Source organism: Schistocerca serialis, chromosome 2 (genome assembly GCF_023864345.2).
Source record: "Schistocerca serialis cubense isolate TAMUIC-IGC-003099 chromosome 2, iqSchSeri2.2, whole genome shotgun sequence".
In the NCBI taxonomy this organism is placed as follows: Eukaryota; Metazoa; Arthropoda; class Insecta; order Orthoptera; family Acrididae; genus Schistocerca; species Schistocerca serialis.
In genome coordinates this window covers 682,475,484-682,491,183 of record NC_064639.1, presented here as the reverse complement: position 1 = coordinate 682,491,183, position 15,700 = coordinate 682,475,484, and the positions used below count along the sequence as shown (strand labels likewise).

The 15,700-nt window shown below is 46.8% G+C and overlaps 1 protein-coding gene across 9 annotated transcripts in view; it reads left to right on the top strand.

The window, feature by feature from the left end:
- The window catches only part of LOC126457803 (epsin-2), a 162,004-nt gene that overhangs the window by 98,695 nt on the left and 47,609 nt on the right, over positions 1-15,700 (top strand). For 6 of the 9 annotated variants that reach the window (XM_050094407.1, XM_050094406.1, XM_050094402.1 and 3 more), the window contains exons 9-11: positions 4,131-4,269; positions 5,227-5,259; positions 11,386-11,503. In XM_050094407.1, coding sequence (XP_049950364.1) covers positions 4,131-4,269; positions 5,227-5,259; positions 11,386-11,503 — 290 coding nt within the window. The remainder of the gene's footprint in view (positions 1-4,130; positions 4,270-5,226; positions 5,260-11,385; positions 11,504-15,700) is intronic. The other 3 variants (XM_050094410.1, XM_050094409.1, XM_050094408.1) reach the window with 1 other exon arrangement.

The window sequence follows — 15,700 nt, the reverse complement described above, 5'->3', positions numbered from 1 at the left end:
AGACTAGATGGATGAGCTCGTATAGAATGCTGTAGCCAGTGGTTAGGCAGTACAATAAAATCATGAAAATGATTCCAGAGAAAGGTTTCTCCAAAAAACTTTCTGGTTATGGCAATGCTGCAAAATAACTCGTAACATTTGTAGAGCTATTCAGAGATGGAATAGAAATACTTGTAGGTGAGACGTATCCTACCATTCAGTTTGTGTTGTTATGGGTGCATAAACTGAAAAGTCATTGTAACTTGGGGCCTGAGGATATAGAAGTATGTCTTACAGTATGTCTTACAGCAGACCCAGTTTTTCCATTTGACGCATGCTCTGTGTCCAGCAAATGAATATTGTATTTAATTGCAGATCACCATTTTCCGTGTAACATACGTTTGACAGAGCAGTACAACTGCCATATTATTGTCTCTTAACTGTAGACACTACTAGTGCTGAACCAATGCTGCCTCCATCTCGTAGAACAGAACGTCAAAATTCAGACATTGCATACAGTAGCAACAATTCTGTGGCTGCTCTTTCAGTTATTAAAAATTATGTCCATTTCTCATAGAAATGAGATGTTAAATACAGTGCATCAAATTTGTGATGAAATAATGGTTCCAGTAAGTTAAAACACAGTTATAATGTTTCTGTTTTTGTGATATCTGTAAGGGTTTATTTCGAACAACCACGAGCGTGTCATCCGTGCTCACCAATCAAAATATGTGGTCTCTGTTTTCGGAGTGGCTAGACTGTGGGCCATGTCATACTCAATCTACCTTTGATTTGTGTATAACCCAGATGGATAGTGGTAATGACGGCAATCCACTTGTGAGATGGATGCATAACCGTATTCTTACCCAAGCTATCTAATTTACCAGAAGAATGTTCTCTGTTTCCATCTCAAATGTGACTAGCATAAGAAATTACAGTCAGCAAGGAACCTTTATCTCAGACAGATAACCAGACTTGATCTGAAAGGAGTCAATGATATCCTGACAATTGATTGTAATTAGACCACTAACAGAGAATAATTGGGAGACAATTTCTTTTCTGTTAGACATGTTATTCAACCTGTATATTGAGCAAGCAGTAAAGGAAACAAAAGAAAAATTTGGAGTAGGAATTAAAATCCATGGAGAAGAAATAAAAATGCTGAGGTTCGCCGATGACATTGTAATTCTGTCAGAGACAGCAAAGGACCTGGTAGAGCAGTTGAACGGAATGGACAGTGTCTTGAAAGGAGGGTATAAGATGAACATCAACAAAAGCAGAACGAGGATAATGGAATGTAGTCAAATTATGTCGGGTGAAGCTGAGGGGATTAGATTAGGAAATGAGACGCCTAAAGTAGTAAAGGAGTTTTGCTATTTGGGGAGCAAAATAACTGATGATGGTTAAAGTAGTGAGGATATAAAATGTAGACTGGCAATGGCAAGGAAAGCGTTTCTGAAGAATAAATAATTTGTTAACATCGAGTATAGATTTAAGTGTCAGGAAGTCGTTTCTGAAAGTATTTGTAATGGAGTGTAGCCATGTATGGAAGTGAAACGTGAAACGTGGACGATAAATAGTTTAGACAAGAAGAGAATGGAAGCTTTCGAAATGTGGTGCTACAGAAGAATGCTGAAGATTAGATGGGTAGATCACACAACTAATGAGGAGGTATTGAATAGAATTGGGGAGAAGAGGAGTTTGTGGCACAACTTGACGAGAAGAAGGGATCAGTTGGTGGGACGTGTTCTGAGACATCGAGGGATCACCAATTTAGTATTGGAGGGCGGCGTGGAGGGTAAAAATCGTAGAGAGAGACCGAGAGATGAATACACTAAGCAGATTCAGAAGGATGTAGGCTGCAGTAGGTACTGGGAGATGAAGAAGCTTGCACAGGATAGAGTAGCATGGAGAGCTGCATCATACCAGTCTCAGGACTGAAGACCTCAACAACAACAACAACAACAACAACAACAACTAGACTTCTAATTTTGTAGGTGGTAAAATTCACAAAGGTAAATTTGAATCTATAAAGCAGATGGTGTTATAAAAAGTAGTAGTGTCATATTTCATTTTGAGACTGATCATTGTTACAGATGTTGGTAGTTACTTAGTTTTCCTGTGAAACTTTCAACTGTACCCAAATTTTCATTATTATGCATAAAGCAAGATTTTTTTTTTTTTTTTTTTTTTTTAAGGATCATGGTGCCATGATTGGACACTACTATCCAGAAATATATCTGTACTGCATAAATAAATTGATATGAGTGTAGTTCAGTCAGCTGGTGGAAGTATGGTAGAAGCAACAACAGACTGACAGGCCTCTGTCTGCATGTGTCATTCGACCAGAGCCTGCTTGATCAGAGCATTGATGATTGTGCACATCATGCCTGAGCATGAGACCTCAACACACTCAGTTTGCAGACCGCTATTTTCTGTTGTGCAACCTGGTGCCCATTATGGCTCTTTATGTTGATAGAGGGGATTTGGTGTAGATTGGATGGATGTAGGTAATGGAAACTATTGTACTACCTACCCATTATTTACATGTGTGGGTAAAATTTTAAGTATATTTTTAAATCAGATACAAACAAAACTTGAACTTTTTAAAATAAAATCCACAGAATAATTAGGTTTGTGTGTGTGTGTGTGTGTGTGTGTGTGTGTGTGTGTGTGTGTGTGTGTGGGGAGGGGGGGGGGGAGAGGGACGGGGAGGGGGGGTCGGGAATTAGGTTAATCTTAAACGATAAAACAACAAGGTTCAAAATAGAAATGTGCAGCAGCAGTAATAATGGTGTTGTCTTGAGTGCTGTGCAATTTCTGTACTAATAAAAATTATTATTATTATTATTATTATTATCATCATCATCATCATCGTAATAAACCATGTTCGTCTCTCCTGATCATCACTACAGGTGGGTTCGTCTTAATAGTGGGGTGAGTGACCTCCCTTGCCTTCTAACTTACACAGACCTACTCCTCGTTCCTCCCCAAGGAAGAGGAACTATTAGTTCTGGAAGCTATAATAATTTCTTGTGCTTTTATGTGCCTATCAGCAGTACTAATAATTCCAGCTCTTGAAGGAGAGTACCATTCTGTTTCACAATTTTATAATTTTCTCCCGTGAATTTTCCTTTTGGTACACTTTATATTGTGTCGATTTTCTATGAAAGTAATATGCTTATCATAGTTCAGGAACAGACATACTGAGAGTTAGCGTATTTAACTCTCATCACAACATTTTTTAAAAAGTTATTTACTCACTCTGTACGGTCCTTGAAAGGAAATCTTTCAGATTCGGAGAAAAATTACTTTGTCTCTCAAATTTTTACAGGTTTCTTGTTTACCCAGAAATGCAAGATGCAACATCTTCTCTATGCCAGAAGAACTGTTGACTTACAAAGTATCAAAATCATTATTCTTGCCAGAGTATTTTGGGGGACTGTCTGCATCCACAGGTGTTGATGCATTTAAAAAGTGACCTTCAATTTTTGATATATAAATCTGCAACCAAGTAAGTCATTTGGTAATACCGTGAGGCAGCCTAAAAAAACACAGTTGGGGAACTTCAGCATCTTTTGTTTCTTGACTTCCCTTCACTTTTGTTCCTTTGCCACAGCTTCTCAATATTTGCATTGTTTGTCTTTTTCCCCTCCAGTGTTCATATTTTCTCCTTTACAAGCTTTAATTTTTAATTGGTCCTTTCCTTGAATGTGCTGTCTGGCATTTACAACTTCTCTGTCTTAAAAAATGGTTATTAGAATTTTGTTGTTAATTTTCCTCTTCGCTGGTCTCCATGGTCTTCTTGGCTTGCCGGCATTTATGAATTATCTACTTCAATCCTCAGTAGTGTAATTTTCTCAAAGTAATTCTTTTTTATGCCTTCTGCTGTATGAAAGGATTCAGTTATAAAAACTGGAATCATGTCCCCCTCATGCAGCTGTGTTTCTATTGTTTTATAGGAATAATTCATGCAGCTATGATCAGTATCCAGCTATCGGAACAAAAATTTTAAATGTTATCTTCTACTCTGTAACTGACATTACTGTGTGTGTGTGTGTGTGTGTGTGTGTGTGTTTCATATTGATTTTGCAGCAACTTCATATTTTGTTCTTATGTTTGAGTATTTAAATATTAGTTATCCACTGTAGGCACCAACAACCTGCTCAACAGTCTCACATGCTGGATCTGCTGGATGTGAACCTGGGTGCTCCAGCTGCACCTGTTGATCCTTGGGGATTTCCTCAGGCACCTGTCAGTCAGTCCTCGCCAGTCCCCACACGGCCTCAGGTATGTTTGAATTTTTAGAGGAATTTTCCTTTTTCTGTTTAAAATATTTCATTTTAGTTTTTGAAATGTTGTCACTGCACAAAAATGTCTGTCATCATCATATTATATATTACACAAGCCATTTTTAACAAAGTAGAACACTTAATACATTCTCTGTTTCGTCGAGTTGTGTTGAAGTGGGCATAAATAGGTTACTGATCAGACATTAGTACTATAAATATTTAAATATTACTTGGTTAGAGGCACAGTCTCTCTCTCTCTCTCTCTCTCTCTCTCTCTCTCTCTCTCTCATTGTTTAAGATATCATGAGAAATTTGATTTTTCTCATGTATTAAAAAATAATGTTTGTAGCTGCTAGTTGGAATTTCTTTGCAGAGCAGTTTCACAAAATCATCTTTGAAAATGTGTTAGCACTTGTTTCAGTGACAGTTTTTTAAATCCTGCAATCAGGTTTCAGTGATTTTAGAAATTGCTCAATAAACTGTTTTGCACAATGGTGACATAAGATACTCGTGGAAGACAGCAGTGGACATTCAAGTGCATGAAACCATTTTTGCAAAGATGTAGTAGCGTGTCAACAAACAGTTGTTTAAAACATTTGAGGAAGGTCTTGCTCCAGTAATTACTTTTCTGACAGCCGTTATGTGGACTTTCCTGTTGTACAAAACATTGTCAACAGATTTTCTCAGTAAGTCACTGTGAACAGTGTGTGTAGTGAAAGATTGTTCTGTTCTGTGGTAACTAGTTTATAATGAGATTTTCATATTTTTAATTTATATCTTGCTTCTCACATAATTTGGCTGCAGATTCTCAATAATTCAACTCGTAGTGAAACAGAAATACCAATAATAAAAGTTTCGATTTAGTTTTAATAAATTTTTGTTCAGTTTTTATTTGAAACAGACATTATTTTAATATTGTTTTATCTTTGGTTTTCTCTTTTGTTATATTGAGCAGACATTGGACATCTTTCATTATAGTTGGGAATCGGTAAGAACGTAGTACTCTTCTCCCATCAATGAGTAACAACTGAGTGTTCTAACAGTTTGTAAGCTGCTGTGTTTCAGAACTAGCTAACAGCAACCAATTTGTATCACTCATGTACAAAGGGCATTCAAAAAGTTTTGCACAGTAGTCTCTAACTTTTTTTTATTTTTTGCAGGAGGAGAATGAAATTTTTTGTGAACATACTTGGAACATTTAGCTATACATTGAGCCTACTCAATGTAGCCTTCATCAGCCGTGATGCATGTGGCCCAACGGTCTTTCCATGATGTAAATGCAGTTTGGTAAAATCCCAAGGATTGACTTTTACACCATCGCCTGACACAGGAAATAAGGTCCTTCTCACTATCAAATGTTTCGCAGTGCAGATGGGCCTTCAGACGAGCAGAGGGAAAAATCAGATGGAGCCAAGTCTGGACTGTAGGGAGGATGAGGAACAATTTTCCAACCCATTTTCCTGATTTTCTCCTGCATTTAAGGGCTGTATGGGGTTTGGCATTGTCATGGTGTAGTCTGATGAGCTGACTCCGAAGCTGTGGTCTGTGGGTCTTGATGGCACGTCGCAGCTTGTCCAATGGCAAACGAATCATTTCAGCAAGCTGTCGTGTCATCACACTTCTGTCATTTTGGATGATTTGATGTATGGTCTCCTTATCCACATCGCTCACTACCGTCAATGGTGTACCACTTCGTGGATTGTCCAGTAGAGTGAAATCACCTTCTTTAAACCTCTGCAACCACCACTGGATACTGCTGCGATCCATGGTGTTCTCCCCATAAATGGGGAGCAACTTCCTGTGAATCGATGTGGCAGAATCGTCACCGGTCTTGAAGGGGAACTCCATCACTAACCATTGTCACAACCTGACATCTACTTCTTGGTCCATTATGGCTCACCTATAAATAAAAGAAAATACTTTTATATACCAACTTATAGCTAAATGTTTCATGTATGTTCACAAAAAATTTCATTTCCCTTCTGCAAAAAATAAAAAAAATTAGAGACGACTGTGCAAAACATTTTCAGTGTCCTTTGTAAGATTACTTAGTTTCACAAGACAGGCTTCTATTTCAGCAGTTGCACAGAACCTCAAATTATGTTAAAATATCTTTAATATGGTTAACTCTTAGTTTTGTCTTCTGATTTTTTAAATTTTTGTTGTCCTGTTTGCCCTGCTGTTTTTGAAGTATACAAGTTTCAAGGAAGTGAGAGTATAAATTTAAAGGACAGGTAGTGGATTGTTAGATGTTTACACAAGCAGTCCTTCACGTTGATTATAAAGTAAATTAACTATAGAAGCCACAAGAAATTAAATTTGAGCTATCTGGTTGCAGTAGTGCATTTTTAGTAATCTGGCTGTCTTCCCTCAATGATCTGAGTATAAGATTCTCATTAACTGCTAATGAATTTCTAGATGATTGTATAGTGAATAGTCTGTCCAATAAATTTTATTTCTTTGTCTTTTATCATGGTCCTTTCCATAGATACCAGTGATGCTCTGTTGATTTAGTGTAGAAAGTTGAAGCCCTTATTGTAACTGCTACAGCTTCCTTTTTTTGTCTTGACACCTGTTCTTGCTTAGAACAGCCACTTCTTGAAAGATGGGAACCATGTGTACTTTACAGTACAGATGCACCCTTTCTTGAGACAGAGTATCAGAAGATATGGATACAGCAGCAGGATCTAATGAACTACTGCATTTCTATTTTATTTGTTACTCTGACAGAAAAAGGACATGTAATGTGTGACATACAATATTAAGATTATATTCATAAATTACCCACACAAATATCCTGTAATTACTCAAAGCATTTTGCAACTGGAAGCAATCAGAGTAACAAGAAAATATACCAATTCATTCCATCAAATCTGGCCAAACTGTTGTTGAAAGTACAGTAAATTTGCATTAAAGACAAAAATCTACATAATTATACATTCTGTGACAATATGTGTAATGACTCATTCGAAGTTGTATCTCCAATAAATTAATTAGTCAATATATAAATAAAAAGAAAACTTGGCCCTGATGGTGAAGTATGTTTTGTCAAGTAGTAAGTAAACAGTAGATACTTACGGCCAATTACATAGCATCCTAAAGTGTGTACACTGTATGGAGCTCCACATGCTTGTTTCTGAAAACTGATGCACTAATGTTAACAGTTTTATGTGATAGTTTCAACTAATGTATTTCTGGCTGCAAACTAAAATGATTTTGTTGATACAGATGCACAAAACCATAGCTGTTAATCATATAAGTAGATTGCCAGTATTTATCTTTTCCTCTCTATTACAAGTTATTACTACGTGACTAAGGTAAATTACAAATTATTTTTACAATGCCTTCTACTGACTAGAGATTTCCAGTCATTTACTGCAATTTGCAATCACAATTTGAAAACTTTTATAAAATTGATTGTTCTTAATGGATATACATTTAATATTTAATTATTATACTTAATACTTGATCCACTAATACCTTAAATGTGTGTGCCTCTTACATATACAAAAGGAACCCGCACTCTCTCCCCCCTCCCTTCCACATCACACATCACCCCCCTTCTCTCTCTCTCTCTCTCCCTCTCTCTCTCTCTCTCTCTCTCTCTCTCTCTCTCTCTCTCTCTCTCTCTCTCTGCCCTCCCGTCCCTCTGTAAGCGCCCCCCCCCCCCCCCCGCCCATCCTAGGCCCCCCTATCCCTCCATAGGCGCCCCCCCCCCCGACTCCTCCGTAGGTGCCCCCCGTACCCTCTGTAGGCCCCCCCGTCCCCTCTGTAGGCCCCCCCCGTCCCCTCTGTAGCCCCCCGTCCCCTCTGTAGCCCCCCGTCCCCTCTGTAGCCCCCCGTCCCCTCTGTAGCCCCCCGTCCCCTCTGTAGCCCCCCGTCCCCTCTGTAGCCCCCCGTCCCCTCTGTAGCCCCCCGTCCCCTCTGTAGCCCCCCGTCCCTTCTGTAGCCCCCCGTCCCCTCTGTGGGCGCCCCCCACCCGGCCCCTCTGTGGGCGCCCCCCACCCGGCCCCTCTGTGGGCGCCCCCCACCCGGCCCCTCTGTGGGCGCCCCCCCCGTCCCCTCTGTAGGCGCCACCCCCCCGTCCCCTCTGTAGGTGCCCCCCGTCCCCTCTGTAGGCGCCCCCCCGTCCCCTCTGTAGGCGCCCCCCCGTCCCCTCTGTAGGCGCCCCCCCGTCCCCTCTGTATGCGCCCCCCCCGTCCCCTCTGTAGGCGCCCCCCCGTCCCCTCTGTATGCACCCCCCCGTCCCCTCTGTAGGCGCCCCCCCGTCCCCTCTGTAGGCGCCCCCCCGTCCCCTCTGTAGGCGCCCCCCCGTCCCCTCTGTAGGCGCCCCCCCCGTCCCCTCTGTAGGCGCCCCCCGTCCCCTCTGTAGGCGCCCCCTCGTCCCCTCTGTAGGCGCCCCCCCCACCCGCCCCTCTGTAGGCGCCCCCCCACCCGCCCCTCTGCAGGCGCCCCCCCACCCGCCCCTCTGCAGGCGCCCCCCGTCCCCTCTGCACGCGCCCCCCCGTCCCCTCTGCACGCGCCCCCCGTCCCCTCTGCAGGCGCCCCCACGTCCCCTCTGCAGGCGCCCCCACGTCCCCTCTGCGGGCGCCCCCACGTCCCCTCTGCGGGCGCCCCCACGTCCCCTCTGCGGGCGCCCCCACGTCCCCTCTGCGGGCGCCCCCACGTCCCCTCTGCGGGCGCCCCCACGTCCCCTCTGCGGGCGCCCCCACGTCCCCTCTGCGGGCGCCCCCACGTCCCCTCTGCGGGCGCCCCCCCCCCCCCGTTCCCTCTGCGGGCGCTCCCACGTCCCCTCTGCGGGCGCTCCCCCCGTCCCCTCTGCGGGCGCCCCCCCACCCGGCCCCTCTGCGGGCGCCCCCCACCCGGCCCCTCTGCGGGCGCCCCCCACCCGGCCCCTCTGTGGGCGCCCCCCACCCGGCCCCCTCTGTGGGCGCCCCCCCCCCGTCCCCTCTGTGGGCGCCCCCCCCCCCCGTCCCCTCTGTGGGCGCCCCCAGCCCCCGTCCCCTCTGTGGGCGCCCCCAGCCCCGTCCCCTCTGTGGGCGCCCCCCAGCCCCGTCCCCTCTGTGGGCGCCCCCAGCCCCGTCCCCTCTGTGGGCGCCCCCAGCCCCGTCCCCTCTGTGGGCGCCCCCAGCCCCGTCCCCTCTGTGGGCGCCCCCATCCCCGTCCCCTCTGTGGGCGCCCCTTTCCCCGTCCCCTCTGTAGGCGCCCCCATCCCCGTCCCCTCTGTAGGCGCCCCCATCCCCTTCCCCTCTGTAGGCGCCCCCATCCCCTTCCCCTCTGTAGGCGCCCCCATCCCCGTCCCCTCTGTAGGCGCCCCCATCCCCGTCCCCTCTGTAGGCGCCACCCCCGTCCCCTCTGTAGGCGCCACCCCCGTCCCCTCTGTAGGCGCCCCCCCCGTCCCCTCTGTAGGCGCCCCACCGTCCCCTCTGTAGGCGCACCCCGTCCCCTCTGTAGGCGCCCCCCCCGTCCCCTCTGTAGGCGCCCCCCCGTCCCCTCTGTAGGCGCCCCCCCCGTCCCCTCTGTAGGCGCCCCCCCCCGTCCCCTCTGTAGCCCCCCAGCCCCCCGCCCCGACACCTCTGTAGCCCCCCCGACCCCTCTGTAGCCCCCCCTCCCCCCGACCCCTCTGTAGCCCCCCCCCCGACCCCTCTGTAGCCCCCCCCCGACCCCTCTGTAGCCCCCCCCCCGACCCCTCTGTAGCCCCCCCCCCCCGACCCCTCTGTAGCCCCCCCCCCCACGTCTTCTCTGTGGGCGCCGCCTTGTCCCCTGTCTAGGCGCCCCCTCTCCTCGTCCCACCCTCCCACCTCTCTTTCCCCCCTCTCCCCCTCTTTCCCCACCTCTCCCCCTCTTTCCCCACCTCTCCCCCTCTTTCCCCACCTCTCCCCCTCTTTCCCCACCTCTCCCCCTCTTTCCCCACCTCTCCCCCTCTTTCCCCACCTCTCCCCCTCTTTCCCCACCTCTCCCCCTCTTTCCCCACCTCTCCCCCTCTTTCCCCACCTCTCCCCCTCTTTCCCCACCTCTCCCCCTCTTTCCCCACCTCTCCCCCTCTTTGCCCACCTCTCCCCCTCTTTGCCCACCTCTCCCCCTCTTTCCCCACCTCTCCCCCTCTTTCCCCACCTCTCCCCCTCTTTCCCCACCTCTCCCCCTCTTTGCCCACCTCTCCCCCTCTTTGCCCACCTCTCCCCCTCTTTGCCCACCTCTCCCCCTCTTTGCCCACCTCTCCCCCTCTTTGCCCACCTCTCCCCCTCTTTGCCCACCTCTCCCCCTCTTTGCCCACCTCTCCCCCTCTTTGCCCACCTCTCCCCCTCTTTGCCCACCTCTCCCCCTCTTTGCCCACCTCTCCCCCTCTTCCCCCCATCACTTTCCCCAGTCTCTTCCTCCGTCTCTATCCCCCTGTCTCTGCTCCTTCTCCCCCCTCCCCACCTCTCAATCCAATCCTCCCCCGCCCAGCCCGTCTTCCCCCCGCCCGGCCGTCTCGTCTCCCCCCCGCCCGGCCGTCTCGTCTCCCCCCCGCCCGGCCGTCTCGTCTCCCCCCCCGCCCGGCCGTCTCGTCTCCCCCCCCGCCCGGCCGTCTCGTCTTTCCCCCCGCCCGGCCGTCTCGTCTTTCCCCCCGCCCGGCCGTCTCGTCTTTCCCCCCGCCCGGCCGTCTCGTCTTTCCCCCCGCCCGGCCGTCTCGTCTTTCCCCCCGCCCGGCCGTCTCGTCTTTCCCCCCGCCCGGCCGTCTCGTCTTTCCCCCCGCCCGGCCGTCTCGTCTTTCCCCCCGCCCGGCCGTCTCGTCTTTCCCCCCGCCCGGCCGTCTCGTCTTTCCCCCCGCCCGGCCGTCTCTTCTTTCCCCCCGCCCGGCCGTCTCGTCTTTCCCCCCGCCCGGCCGTCTCGTCTTTCCCCCCGCCCGGCCGTCTCGTCTTCCCCCTCCCCCGCCCGACTCGAATTCCTCCACCCACCCCACGCCCGGCTCGTCTTCCCCCCCCCCCCCATCTTTGTCCACACCTTTTCAGATCTGTGCCACCTAACGTATCCTGAGATGCGTGCACGCGCACACTCATACACACACATTGTTGTTTTGCTTTTTATTCTTCAGTATGTCTTTAAGTGTACTTTGTTTCTTAAAATATTTCAGAATGATCCATGGAGTAGTCCAGCATCACACCAAAGTGTTTCGGCAGCTGCGTCTCCTTCTCCTTCACCAGCTGTTGACCCATGGACGCCAGTGTCAGCAGATACAGTAAATAAACCATGTTAGTAGCACTCATTATGCATAAAGTATATAGTATACTAAAAGTTTCCTTGCAGTATTCAGAAAAACTACTCTAGCTTCTCCTTTTTTTACAATACATGTTAAAATAATTGGATAAAGTAGTGTAGAGTGTGATTTTTAAGTTGATACTGCTTTGTTCCTTCCTGGAATAGCAGTGAAAAATGTCAGTTATTATCTAGCCTTGACGCTGTTGATTTTTCTTTTCAGGATTTTTGCTCCATTAAGTTAATCACAAATTCTTTGGACAGTTAAGTCACTTTCATTGGAAAGCAGAGTGATTGTACGTCAGTGTACAACAATTACTAGCCATAGCCAGCTAGAGTGATAAATAAATAATATTTGACAATGTTCTCTTCCTTGAAATGCTAGGAAAGTAGGGATCATCTTGCTTAGTGACATGACTCATGGGAACAGCGATAATGAATGTTAAAGGTATGACAGATGAGCTAGTTTGCTTGCTATATTCTTCAGCTCCATATGCTGTTTTCTTCCATGCAGTTCTGCCAGCTGAGGATAGAAGTCAGTAGTAGTGACAAAATGAATTAATTGAATTCGCGGAAAGTAAGCTACTATCAATAAAAACACTACTCTGGCCACGTTGAACATCTTTCGTCATTATGTATGAAACAAAATCCATAAACATGCACTCCATAAGGCTGCCCTTCCAGTGAAAGAGCTGCCATGTATGCATTGCTTACAGTTGTTCATTCTCAGTCAGTCATATTTTAATGGATTAGCTTTTATATCTTGATGTGAGAATAATCCTTGAGTCGTCCGGGCCGGCCGAAGTGGCCATGCGGTTAGAGGCGCTGCAGTCTGGAACCGCAAGACCGCTACGGTCGCAGGTTCGAATTCTGCCTCGGGCATGGATGTTTGTGAGGTTCTTAGGTTAGTTAGGTTTAACTAGTTCTAAGTTCTAGGGGACTAATGACCTCAGCAGTTGAGTCCCATAGTGCTCAGAGCCATTTGAACCATTTTTGAGTCGTCCGGGGGCCAGCCAAGCATTTTAAATAATAATCAGACTCCTTCCTAAAATACTGGAAATGAATTGCAAGTGTGTTGGTGCTCGGTTCATAGAGTTTTTCAAGACTGATTATCAAGTAAGGTTGTTCATGCTCTGTAAAAGTGTACTTCTCACTGATTACAATATGTTGTTTTTTAATGCAATTGCTTCCTCAGGGGTTGAGCATTCCTTTGTAGGGTACAGGCTGAGAGTCCGGGTTCCTGAGCTGGGTGCTGGTAAGCGTCACGAGTCCTCTGTCAGTATAACTTCTGGACATGCTTCAGTGACTACTATACATTATGGCAGTGGGATGTTGTGTGTGACAGGGAACAGGGATCAGATTGCAAGGATGGTGAAAGGTCTATCAACAAAAACTCTATCTCAAGGGGCGCTGCCCACTGATGATATGGATACTATTGAGCAGGAAGAGTCGTTACTGGACAGTCTCTGGGGAAACTGCTGTACCTCCGTTGTATAAGGCTTTTTCTTGGGCTTTCGAGCTGTGTCTATGTGTATCATTATTACCCTATTGCTCCCAAGATGTCCACTCAAATTTTTGTCCTCCTCCTCCTCCTCAAAGCGGAATGGGTGGGCCACTGGAAGGTATCAACAACCAGTCTTTCAAGAGACCTCATGTGACAAGTCCTCCAGGTCCTGGGTTTCTTCTAGGTACTTCAGTCTTTAGTAACAGAATGCATGCTCTGGGTCAGAATGTGTTTTTCATAGTTGAACAGGAGGGGGACGCTTTGGGAAAGTTTCCCTTTCTACTTTCAAAAGGATTTAGAAGGCATAGCAAGTACATTAAACTTTTACTTGCCAACAAGTGACACACCTGCAGAAAGCAAAAAGCCTTGGGGAATATGCCACTGAAACTGAGATACACATCACCTTGAACTACAGCGAAGGTGTTGTCACATGCAACGGTCTCGTGGACATCCGCAATGAAGAATCTAAAGATAAGTGGACTTAAGAAGGTATTGTCGGTTTGAACAATATCACGAGAAGGGTGGACGAGGATCTGACAAAATCTAACTCCTTCATCCTTACCTACAGTAGCACAGAACTTTCAGATTATATCAAGGATGGTTTCCTACGCCTAATTGTGTGGCCCTCTCCCCAACCTAATATTCTGTTTTAAATGCCAGCACTGTGGGCATACTACTCTAGGGTGTAAGGGAGAAGCTACTTTGAGTAAATGTGGTAAGGATGCCCATGAAGGAGTTGGTTGTTCATCTCCTCCGAAGTGTGTAAATTGCTCTGGAGATCACCCTCTGTGGACAAGAGACTTCAGCGTCTACCTAGAAGGAAATAAGATACGAGAGATTGAAACAAGAAACACATCCTGTATAGTGAGGCTAAGAATATCTATTAAGACCATGCAACCTCTCACATTTATTACATAATTTGTTTCAACCCTTAAAAATTCTATTCTGACAACCAATGCTTCTACAAAAATGGAGGTCTTTAGTCTCAGCACTACCGCCACTTACTGGATGGAGCATTAATTGAACGGAAGTCGCCTAAGTGGACAGTTGACAGGGCTAACCACACACTCTTCAGCCAGATGTTTATGTTCGAACATTGATGCAGCATCAAGGAATGTGTGGAACAAATCACATGAGTGATCCACCATGTACCTTGGTGAGCCACAGAATGGCATTCAGCTATCTGCATCAGGCATGTGGCTCTACAGAGATCTAAATGCCACCTAACAGTAGACAACCTTGCAGCCTTTCGGGACGCAAGAGCCAAGGCTCAACGTGTCCTTAAGGAGAGCAATAAAAGTTCGTGCAAGCATTCCTGGACTTTGTAAACCAATCCACTTGTTCTACAAAAGTGTGGGAAGCCGTCATTGTGATTTCTGGTAAACGCAGTCTTTTACTAGTAACAGCACTACTGAAACAGTCATCTGGAGACATCACTTAAATGATGGCAGAGCATTTTGTGTTGCCTATTGCTAATTCCATCCAAGATCTGGCATCCTACCACTACCATATGACTGTAGAGATGTGCCAGTTAGACTTCAGACCCAACAAGTCTGAGTCTTACAACTGTTCATTCTCCATGTGGGAGCTGGATTTGGCACTGTCTGAGGCTCTTGATACTACACCTGGTCATGACCAAATCTGATACTGCATGCTTCAACATTCACAAGCAGCAGTAAAGGAAATCCTCCTTGCATGTTGGAATTTGAAATGGCAGACAGGCCACTTTCCTGACTTGTGGAGAGAGGCCATTCTGATTCCTGTCCTCAAACCAAGAAATAACCAAACGTTTACCAGTAACTACCGAGGCATTGCCTTAATGAACGGTATAGGAAAGACCCTGGAATGAATCGTTAACCATCATATTGTCTGGGTGTTAGCAGCTCCTAAGCCACTCACAGTACGGATTCAGGACATTTCGATTCACTGTCAACAACTTGACCCTGCTAGAGGCAGATATTCTGGAGGCTTTTCTATGTACCCATCACTGTATTGGTGTATTCTTTGACAGCTGTAAGAGACCTGAGAGCCAGAACCTAGAAGGCACTGAATATCTTAAAGGGCCTGAGCCACAGTCTTGGTCAGCAAATAGGATGCGCGTGCTCCAGTTTTATAGGGCTTTCATGCTATCACAGCTAGACTATGGGGGGCACAGTGTATGGATCAGCAAGGCTCCCATATCTCAAAATTATTGACGCTATCTGCTATGAGGGGATTCAGTTGGTTACATGTGTCTTAGGACAAAACCTATATCCAGTGTGAGGCTGAGGCCAAGGAACCACCACTCCAGTAGCAGCACCTTATGCTCTGAATTTACCTGTACACCATACTCTTGCTCTTCTATCTCTGGAACACCTTTCCTCCAACAGTCCATGAGCAAAAAGGCCATTTGGGATCCACATGCAGCACTTGCTGGAGTCACTTGGTGTGGGACAAGTACACCACCAACTCCAGGGTGTTAACCACCTGTCACCCTGGTAAAGGCCCAAAGTAATTTTAGATTTATTGCAGTACAGGAAAGTTACATTATTTTCTGACATTATGTTGAGCACCACAACTCTTTAGCTGTATCTATGGATAAATCTAAACAGTGGGATTCTATCGGTTTCTCTTTTGTTTTCCCCAATCTCATCATCAAGATCTAGCTGCCTCAATACTTTCCTGGCTTTGATGCAGAATTATATGCAAT